This window comes from Acanthisitta chloris, unplaced genomic scaffold (genome assembly GCF_000695815.1).
Source record: "Acanthisitta chloris isolate BGI_N310 unplaced genomic scaffold, ASM69581v1 scaffold29374, whole genome shotgun sequence".
NCBI classification, from domain to species: Eukaryota; Metazoa; Chordata; class Aves; order Passeriformes; family Acanthisittidae; genus Acanthisitta; species Acanthisitta chloris.
The window spans coordinates 17,590-27,416 of NW_008670366.1; the positions used below are offsets into that span (position 1 = coordinate 17,590).

General features: G+C 49.5%; 1 protein-coding gene across 1 annotated transcript in view; it reads left to right on the forward strand.

The window, feature by feature from the left end:
- Window positions 1-8,541, forward strand: part of CHRDL2 (chordin-like 2) — a gene marked incomplete at its 5' end in the record, with an annotated part of 18,440 nt that extends 9,899 nt beyond the window's left edge. The window contains 3 exons of the mRNA XM_009073656.1: window positions 2,472-2,654; window positions 6,524-6,616; window positions 8,462-8,541. Of these exons, the coding sequence (XP_009071904.1) occupies window positions 2,472-2,654; window positions 6,524-6,616; window positions 8,462-8,541 (356 nt within the window). The remainder of the gene's footprint in view (window positions 1-2,471; window positions 2,655-6,523; window positions 6,617-8,461) is intronic.
- Window positions 8,542-9,827: the final 1,286 nt, after the last annotated feature.

Consider the following 9,827-nt stretch of genomic DNA (forward strand, 5'->3'; position numbering starts at 1 on the left):
GGATTGCATGGAGGGAGGGCTCTCACCAGGAAGAACAAACAAGGGGCATTGCTATGTTTTGGAATGGGGCAAACAGGCTGCAAAATAATTTCAGTTGGGATTTTTGAGGTTTTCCAGCTTTCTGAGCAGGGAGGTTCTGGGATGGCCTCCCTGGGGGAGCGCAGGGCAGAAGCTCAGCTTGTTTTAATAAGGTTTGTGATATGTTTATGAGCTGGATTTATGATGTGGTGCCTGGTGGGAATGGGATGTGATGACTGGGCAGAGCCCTTCCAGTCCTGCATTCCCATTAGAGCGGGTCTCTCTGGTTTAAAGCCTATGACTTTCCCTGCTTGATCTTGTCTGCTGCTCAGTCTTCATTTTATTTCCAGTTAAACTCCCTGAGGCAGCCAAAATTATTTTGTTCTTGCTTTCCAGTACAGATAGCAATCACACACACACACACACACACACACACACACACACACACACGCACACACACTGCTCAGCCAAGTTGCATGTTTGCCCTTTCCTTCACTGCATGGTTTTGTCCATCTTCTTTTTGCCAGCAGTTTCCATGACTGTCCTCCTCTTCCTCCTTTGTGCCCAGTAGCTTGGAGAGAAACACTTAGTGATTTCTATTTGCAAAAGGGATCCTGATCCTGGAAATTGCTGCCATGCATTGCTTGGATGGGCAGACCATCACAGCTACTAGTGACCATGATCCCTGTGTCCCTGCTTCTCCTCCCCAATGCTGTTGGCCATCAAGGGGCTCCAGCATGAAGCTCTGAGGTGGTTAAATGCCTGTTGAATGTGGGGTTCCTTCCTTGCCGTGAGGGTGGGCCTGCTTCAGTCAAGGCCTCCATGATATTAGAGGTCTTTTCCAACTTTAACAATTCTGTGATTCCATGAACACCCTGGAGTGGGAGAAGTTTGATGCTCTGGGCTAGAGGTTTTCCTGCACCCTGACCTTTTCCTCTAGGGATGAGGCTACTGGGCTGTGGTCACACCACCACCACCCCCCCCACTGAAAAAGCCCTGCTTTGCATCCCTTTGAGTTGAGATTTCCACCCCCTGTCCAAGAAGAGGAGCTCAGCACCACCCCAGAGTGCCTGGGGGAGAGCAGAATCAGGCCTAAAATAACTGTCCTACTAAAATAAACCCCATGTGTCTATTTATAGCCAAACTGTCTTTCGAGTAGTGTGAAAAGCTTCAGCATCCAAAAGGCCTGGGAGAACAAGGCTAAATTCAGCAGAGCTGTGCTCCTCTGCCTTCCAAGGACCACAACCAAAGGCAATAAATCTCCTTCCAAAACCATGGGGGATTCTTAATTACTCCAGATACACTAAAAGAAGGTAAAAATTAGCAGCTCTCCTTTACTAAAGATGTTGAGAAAGTCACGTAGGGCTGTGACAGTGCCCTGGGTGTTGGGTATCCCTGCTGTGGCACGTGGTGTGAGGAGGTGCTGGAGCTGGGACGGAGCCCACCCATGAGACTGAGGCAGGCACACTGCCCAGCCACAGCACTGGCTCCTCTGCTGTGGGCTCATCCCTTGGCTTCCCTGATGTTCCTCCTCCAGGACAGTAGTGGGAGTGAGATGGGAAGGAGGGAAGGTAGCCTGGGCTTTGCAGTGATGGTGGCACCAAGGTTCCTGCAGCCTTGGAGGGATTTAGAGGGAGAAAATGCCTCTTCCCCCATCCCTGCTGGAATAGAGGCTGCCGAAGTCAGGGGGAATGGAAAAATTGGGAATGAGTAAGTCACAGAATCAGAGAATCACAGAATCATTAAGGTTGAAAAAGACCTATGAGATTGTCAAGTCCAACCTGTGCCCTAGCACCACCATGTCAACTAGTCCATGGCCCTAAGTGCCACGTCCAGTCTCTCCTTAAACACTTCCAGGGAGGTAACTCCACCACCTCCCTGGGCAGCACATTCCAGTGTCTAACCACCCCTTCTGTGAAGAAAGTCTTGCTAATGTCTAACCTAAACCTCCCCTGGTGCAGCCTGAGGCTATTTCCTCTTGTCCTGTCCTTTGTTCCCTGGGAGCAAAGCCTGACCCCCACCTGGCTGCACCTCCTGTCAAGGACTTGTAGACAGCAATAAAGTCACCCCTGAGCCTCCTCTTCTCCAGGCTTAATACCCTCACTTCCCTCAGTCACTCCTCATAGCACTTGTGTTACAGCCCCTTCCACAGCTCTGTCCCCTTCTCCGGACATGCTCCAGCACCTCAATGTCCTTCTTGAAATGACAGGCCCAGAACTGGACACAGCACTCGAGGTGTGGCCTCACCAGTGCCCAGATCCTTTATGAACATCTCCCTTTGCTGCTGATGCTGAGGATTAGATCCTGGGAGCCAAGGTCCTATTCAGAGATGTGACTGTGCCACATGGCTTCAAACCCAACAAGATGCTTCTTCCTTCATTTGGGTGCTGAGATGACTTCTCCAATCTTCTTCCTGCCTCTATTTAATGAACTCTGTCCTTGTTTTTGCCCAGAAACCAGAGTTAAACCCACCGATGAAATAGTCACCACCCGCTGTGGCAAGAACCCCAACCGCATCCTGGTGTACATGTTTGTGCCACCGCGCTCGGAGGCCTCCAAGGAGATCCTCAGGACAATGGCCATTGAGAAGGAGCTGGCAGAAGAGGTGGAAATCTACAACTGGAAGCTGATTAAAGGTGAGTACTGTAATGAAAGCAGCCAGCAGTGTTAGAGGTGTGTGTGGAAACCTGATGCTTTCCAAGCTTTGTTCAGTTTTTCAGGCTTTTCTAGTGGTGCTCCAGCTCTTGTGTGGTGGATCAAAACCTGCTGACAGCAGCCTGTTTTTTCTGATTGCCCCTTTCGCACTCTTTTTGCTGCAGCTACAATGCATCTCGGGAGCTGGAAACCACTTTTAGACCCTCTGCAAAACCATCTGGAGGCACAGCACATGGACAAACAAGACAAGGGCCATGGGGCTGCTGCTTCAAACCTTCCTGATGTCATGTTGAATGCACATGGAAAACAAGTCAAAAAATTGTTCTGGTCACTCTGTAGTTTCGCTTTTGCTCTTTATTCACCTCAGTCCAAGACTGCAAAGCTGCTGCAAAGATGCAGACAAGGGGGATGAATTGTTCCCAGCCCACTATTTGGTGGAGTGGATTTGGATGCTCCTGTTGTGTGTCCTCCAGAGGTCAAAGCATGGCAAATACACTGTCAAATGGCACCAATCTCTTGCTTTCTCCCCACACCTTCAGCTTTGCAACACTCTTATGGACCAGAGGAGCCTGGGAATACCTGATCCAGTAGATATTTGTGTTGTGTTTCTCTTGGGTCCAGGAAAGCATTTGCAGTGCCCCAGCCATGAGTTTCCATTGGACATACTCTACCCAAAACCTTGAGCACTTGAGGTTGGTTGTACCTCTGCTATGGATACAGCAACCCTCAGACTGTGTCTTGTGGACGTGTGTAGGCAGATATTCTGGTCTTTTGGGCATGTTCCTGTCTCACCTCACTTCCTAGGGAGACCTCAGCCCTCCAGTGGCTGGCTCTCCCCAGCCACAAAGCGTGGGCACACATGGATAGTAGCTGGAGAGATTAACTCCAGAAATGGAGCCCTGGTTGCCACCATGTTTCCATCCTCCCCCTGTCATCTTTCATCCTCTACAGTGCCCCTCTCCCTGTCCTCCCCCAGCCCCAGCAGGGCCTCCTTCACAATGGCACCTTGTAGCTGGAGGACAGCTCTGAGCCTGCACTGTCTGGGCCCCACCGTTTCCTTTCCTCACTCCTTGGCAGAGGTCGCCACCCAAACCTTCTCGCCACCTTCTGAGGCCAAAAGCTTCATGTCTGCATGGAGCTCCCAAGCCCTGCCAGCCAGGGACAGGGGAGGCCCTTGTCCCCGAGGCCAACACAGTTCTTTTCCTTGGCAGAGCAAAGTGTTATTATTGGGAAAGAGCATGAGCTCAGTCACATATGGATTCCACCTCTCCATGGTCCATCAGTCTACCAACAGAGCAGTGTGTGTGGAGTAAAGAGGCTGCAAGTCACACCTGGACATCGTCCATCTGTCTTTGTATGGGCTTATGATACCTACGTGGCCTCCTCTATTTCTGTGTTGGGACAGTTTCCTCCACCAGGCAGGAGCTGAGAGGAGAAACCAGAACCAACACCTAGCCAAAAGTCTTACTCAGCTGGCTGGTGGTGCACCAGCAGCCTCCAGAAGAGTTGCAGTGGGGGCTTCCCCATGGTTTTAGGGGTCTGAACACCACCAGGAATTTCAAAAAGTAACTTGCTGATGTTTTAGAGCAGAAATGATCACAGGGAGTAAGGACAACAAAAGAACAGGCAGGATCAGAGAGACACCAGCATGGTTTGGAGGCTCTGTCGTTGATTCCTGCCCTTCACACTGCCTTGCTGGAGGCCTGGGCATTCTGGATTCTACTTCTGTTTTGATCCTGAGGCAGTGCCTAAAGCATAGAATTACGGAACTGTAGAATGGTTTGGGTTGCAAGGGACCTTAAAGATCATCCAGTCCTCCCCCTGCCGTGGGCAGGGACACCTTCCACCAGACCAGGTTGCTCCAAGCTCCATACAACATGGCCTTGAACACTTCTAGGGAGGGGGTAACCACAACTTCTCTGGGCAACCTGTGCCAGTGCCTCACCACTCTCATCATAAAAAATGTGTTCCCTCTATCTAGGTCAAATCTGCCTTTCTTAGTTTAAAACCATCACCCATTGTCCTCTCATACAGACTCTATTGAAAAGTCTGTCCCCATCTTGTAAACCCTCTGTACAGCACCAAGGAAGGTGCTAAGAGCCTGACAGCTCCACCAGCTCCCTCCATCTCGCCCAAAATTCTGCAAGGAACAATCCTGCCTGTTGGATGGGATCTGCTTGCCTGGAAATGGCATCGCCTTTCCTGGCTCCATCCCCTCCTGCCTCTGTGGTGGGTGGAGGACACGTTGGGCTATTCTTATCTGTGCCTCCTCCTGCTCCCCTTGTGTCTGCTGGAGCATCGTCTGCATTCCTCCCCTGCTCCCAGCTCCTGGCATCTGCCAGGATCGTCCATCCCAAGGGGGCCAAAGATCTCAGGCAGCTCTCTGAGAGCTCTTGGGGAGCATTATCTGGGTTGGTTGATTAAAAGATGTTTATCTCTTGTAGCTCTTGTTTAAAATATCCTCCTGGTTACTAATGTACTGGAAAGTGCTTCACCAGCCACAGGACTATAAGCACAACCTTCTGCTTCTTTCTAAGTATAGACCAGGAGGATTTATTGAACACTTGTGCCTTCCTTGCGTCATTAACAGTTTTATTATCTCCATCCAGTATCTTCTTTTGTTACTGGTAAGACTTTCTTTTCCCCACCCACTTCAAGGACTTATTAATAGTCCAGATATCCATGTATTTCTCTGTATGTCTTTGACTTCCTGTATTAGTTTTCTACGCTCCATAACATCTTGTTTATATGGATTGCAAGTTGGTTCCCTTTCATCACATACCCTTTTCATGTGTAATTGCTGCTGGGAATCAGGAAAAGTCTCTTAACCAAATAAGGGGGAACCACATTCCCTCTCACATCTGCTGGCAGCAAGAAGCTGAATGCTCGTGGAGCCTGGGTGAGAGGTGGAGAAGGATATGACAGGAATACCTGCCTGGTTTGTCATGCTTTGCAGGGAAATGGGAATATCATAACCCCTAATCCCACAGAAAGGTCACTTCCATTGCTAGCTACAGGTTCTGGTTTGCTTGGGTCACAGCACAATGCTGGCATGGGCAGAAATATCAATCTCTGCTGAGGTCAGTTGTGTTTTTTCCTGTCCTGGAGGAATTTCAGGGCTAGTGACTGAGAAATGGAAAACTTTAGTCTACAGCTGCTTCCAGGAAAGGAAAGCATCCAGTGATGGAGGGGGTCTCTGCAGTTGGGGAAGATAGGTAGCCGAGAGTGAGCAGAGGGACAGGGATCTCAGCATCCCCTTGGCCTCACCTTTGTTTCTTCTGTGTTTTGGGGGGAGCTCAAAACTCGTTCAGTGTGGGGTGCTTTCTGGAGCAACAATATCCTACTGCTTTCACCTACTTTGTGGTGTTGTCTCTGCTGCATCTTGATTTAATGAGGAGTTACTGTTTTCATAGAAACATAGAAAAGCTTGGGTTGGAAGTGACCTTAAAGCTCATCCAGTTCCATCCCCCTGCCATGGGCAGGGACACCTTCCACCAGACCAGGATGCTCCAAGCCCCATCCAACCTGGTCTTGAACACTTCCAGGGATGGGGCAGCCACAGCTTCTCTGGGCAACCTGTGCCAGTGTCTCACCACCCTCACAGGGAACAATTTCTCCCTAACATCTAACCTAATATTCAAATGAGATCTCTCCTGGCCTTGTCCAGTGCTGGATTCATTCCCAAACTCCCACCAGGCTTTAGCAGCAGGTCCTGCACTGAACTAGGACCCTGAGTCATCCAGGGCAGTCCATGTCCCTTTTGCATCTTGGGAGGGCACAGAGCATGCAAACCTGTGTGAGCATTGAATTGAGCATTACAGAATCTGCTGCCTTATGTTCCCCTCTGCAGGAATATTTCATCTGATCCAAACCAAGAAGATCAGCAAACAAGAATTCAAGCAAGAAGCACAAAACTTCAGACTGATCACCAGGACAAACGAAGGTAAAGAGAGAAAGATCTCATCTCCTCACACCTCCAGCACACCCTGCCCCAAATAACCCTCCCTGCTTTCCCACTCTGCTGTGCTATTCCAAAAAGGCTGTGTAAATCCCAGCACGAAGTGGGGAGCTGAACCATAGGGAAAAGGCTTGTGCAAGTGTGGCTGTGGCTGACCTGTCTTCACTCCCATAGGCAACATTTCTGGTTAGCAGTCCCAGTTTCACTTTATGGCCTGGGAAAGGGCAGCCAGCTTTCTAAAACTGGATACACACTTGTGAAATCCTAAGGTTTTGTCTCTCCAAAGCCTGTAAAAGTGTTTGATGTTTATATCTAATCCATCTGGTGTTACAGGGGGGAGGGAAGTAAAAAAAAAAGTGATGCAAGGGATTAGGAAAAAAAATAAACTGTTGAAATGTTTTTACAAATCATTCTGAATGTTCTGGGCTGTGTGTAAAGGTTACACAAAGCAAAAAACGAGAGTGCCGGATTGGAACTGCCATGCTATTTCCTGCTGGCTGCCTCTTCCCCTGGGCTGGGCTGGAGTTTGATGGAATAGGTTTGGATTGGAGCCATTCCCACATTGTCCAGCACCCATGGGTCATGGGGTCAGTCGGGAACAGCACTGCTGCCCAGTGCATACCATCACACCCCATACCCCAGAGAGGCTGGGGATGTGCTTTCACCCCCAATCCATCTGAGACAACATCTCCTCACCAAACCCTGAAGCATTTTCAAGTCTCTGCTCCCAGGCTGGGCCTCTCACCCTGATGGAGCTGCTGGCATGTGCCTCCTCCTTCTCGCCTCAGTTTCCCCTGACAAATAACCCTGTTGTGAAACCACAAATTCTAAGAAAGCATTGACTGGTGATTTCTTCACAACAGGAGATTAATTCAGCTAGAAAATATTCCCCCCACCCCCAGGATGATGACATTAGGGCTGCATAATCCATGCTGTGATTACAAGGGAAGCAAATACCTAGAGGGAAAGCACCTTCAGCCACCTCTTGCACATCCAGGGATGCTTTGAGGGAGCAAGGAGAGGGATTGAGACACTTCCTGCTAGTTTGGGGGTGTTCTCCCAGCTCCCACTGATACATTTGCTGTGCAGGGAATTTGCAGCATGCTGGTGAGGCTGTGAGGGATCTAGGGAGACTGGGGGGGATCTAGGGAGACTGTGGGGAATCTAGGGGAGGTTCCTTCTTCTGCAGCAGTATTTTCCCCTACCAGAGGTGGTTGAATGAAGAGCTAAGGCTAAGGCAGCAGCAGAAAAATGAGTATAAATTTGAGGGTTTTGAGCAAGCCACCCCAGAGAATTGGGGTGACAGAAGGGAGGAGAGAAGCACAGCTGTCCATTGCCCAGGACGCTGAAATTTTGGCTTTCTGATAAGAGTCAGAGGACAAGCAAAATGCTTCTTCCCCCTGAGAGGCAGAGAGTCATCCTGAATCCCAGACATGCCAGGGAGAACATGGCCCTAAGATCACATCAAAGCACCCTTTGAAGAGGTGGAGAGGGGGATCTATCCCCGTTTCAATCTGATCTCTTTTTCTTTGAAGACCTTGCAAGAGCTTTCCAGGAAAAATCATTGGAAATGTCATTGATTGTGCCATTAATTGCACTGCAGAGAGTAGGAGGGTCCCAGTTAACCGTTTTAATTGCAAGATGATAAAGTCTAGGGCTGGATGATGGGACCACTGTTGAGCTGCTCTGACCATGGCTGATGCTGTGGGTAGACATCTCTCCCAGCATGTTCCTTGTGGATCTTTCAGTGTGGAGGGTGTAACTCCCAGGGGAATTGTGATTTCCTGCTCCAAGGTTGTTGCTAATGCATGTCCTTCTCTGCTCATCCAGGTCCCTGGAACATCTTCCGAGCCCACACATCAGAGCTGAGGATGACAGAGAGCCCAGAGAAGGAAACAAAGAACTTGTAAAGCAAAAAAACTTCAACCTAGCTATTGCTTTGTCTACACACAGCCACACATACACATATATATGAAAACCAAAGCTGCATTATTAAATAGACTGGCACTGCAATAAAGGAATCACTAGTGCAAATTCCAGAAGCTTCAGCAATGAACCCAATGGATCCACATTGAAGCCATAGCCATGGAGGTGCCTCTCTCCAGTGGGAGCTTGGTTGTCACCTCCTGATGCCCAAGGTGTTGGGTGCACAGAGGGAGAAGGGAGAGATGGCAGAGGTGTGAGACCTGGTGTGGCATGAAGCGCTGGGGTACATCCCTGACTCCATAGCATTCCTGAAGATCCTCAGGAGCAGCAAAGCAGAACATGACCATGCCGCTCACCAACCACCAGCACAAAGATGACCTGCAAGGAAGGAAAAATCATCCTTAATTCTTTTCTTGGAGACCCTGTGATCTTGGAAGGGTTTCTTTGGCTGAACACCCTCCAGAGGGTGTTTCTTGAAACGTCCTGTGCCTTTTCTCCTCTGTTCCAGCTGGGAGGATTCTTCTCCCTTCTTTGCAGGCTGCTTGAAGATGTAGTTTGTGGGAGGACCCACCTGCTGACAGAGTCTGAGACCCTGAAAACTGCACTAAGGTCGCTACTAAGCATGTTATTATGCTATATATTTATATATATCCTATGTAATATCTACTGGGCTGTAGTCACAGGAGGGGCATCTCCCAAAGGGCAAGCAGGACCATTTCTGCAGCATGGGGAGGAGGGAGTGCAGCAGCATCACCTTCCCCCTGTTTGGAAATAGCTTTGGGGGATTTTCAGGTTGTTTTGGTACATGTATTTATCCTTGGATTCTTGTTTTATTCTGTTTTGATAAATCTATTTATTTGGAGACCTAAATCTGTCTGATAAATCTGATTAAATTGTCTTCTTGATTCAGCTTCCTGTGATGGTTCTCCTTTCCCTGTAGGGTCTGTGTTTACAATTCAGGGGGCCTCAATGGGACCCCCATCCCAGTGGGGTGGGACTCCCATCCTGGTGGGGTCTGAACCCTTTGCACTCAGGTAACGTCCTCAGGGTTGGGATACAGGATTGAGGCATGCAGAGAGTACCCCGGTGATGCTTTGCTCATCATCAGGGGATCATCCCTGCCATTTGCACATGGGCTGAAAGCAGAGCTCAGGGCTGGTGGTGGGCACAGGGATCAGGTGAAGGCTGTGGGTAAAGCCAGGCCAGGAGATGGAAGGTCCTGGCATGCTGGCTAGGTGCTCAAGCAAGATGCTAAGTGGGTGCAGGTGCT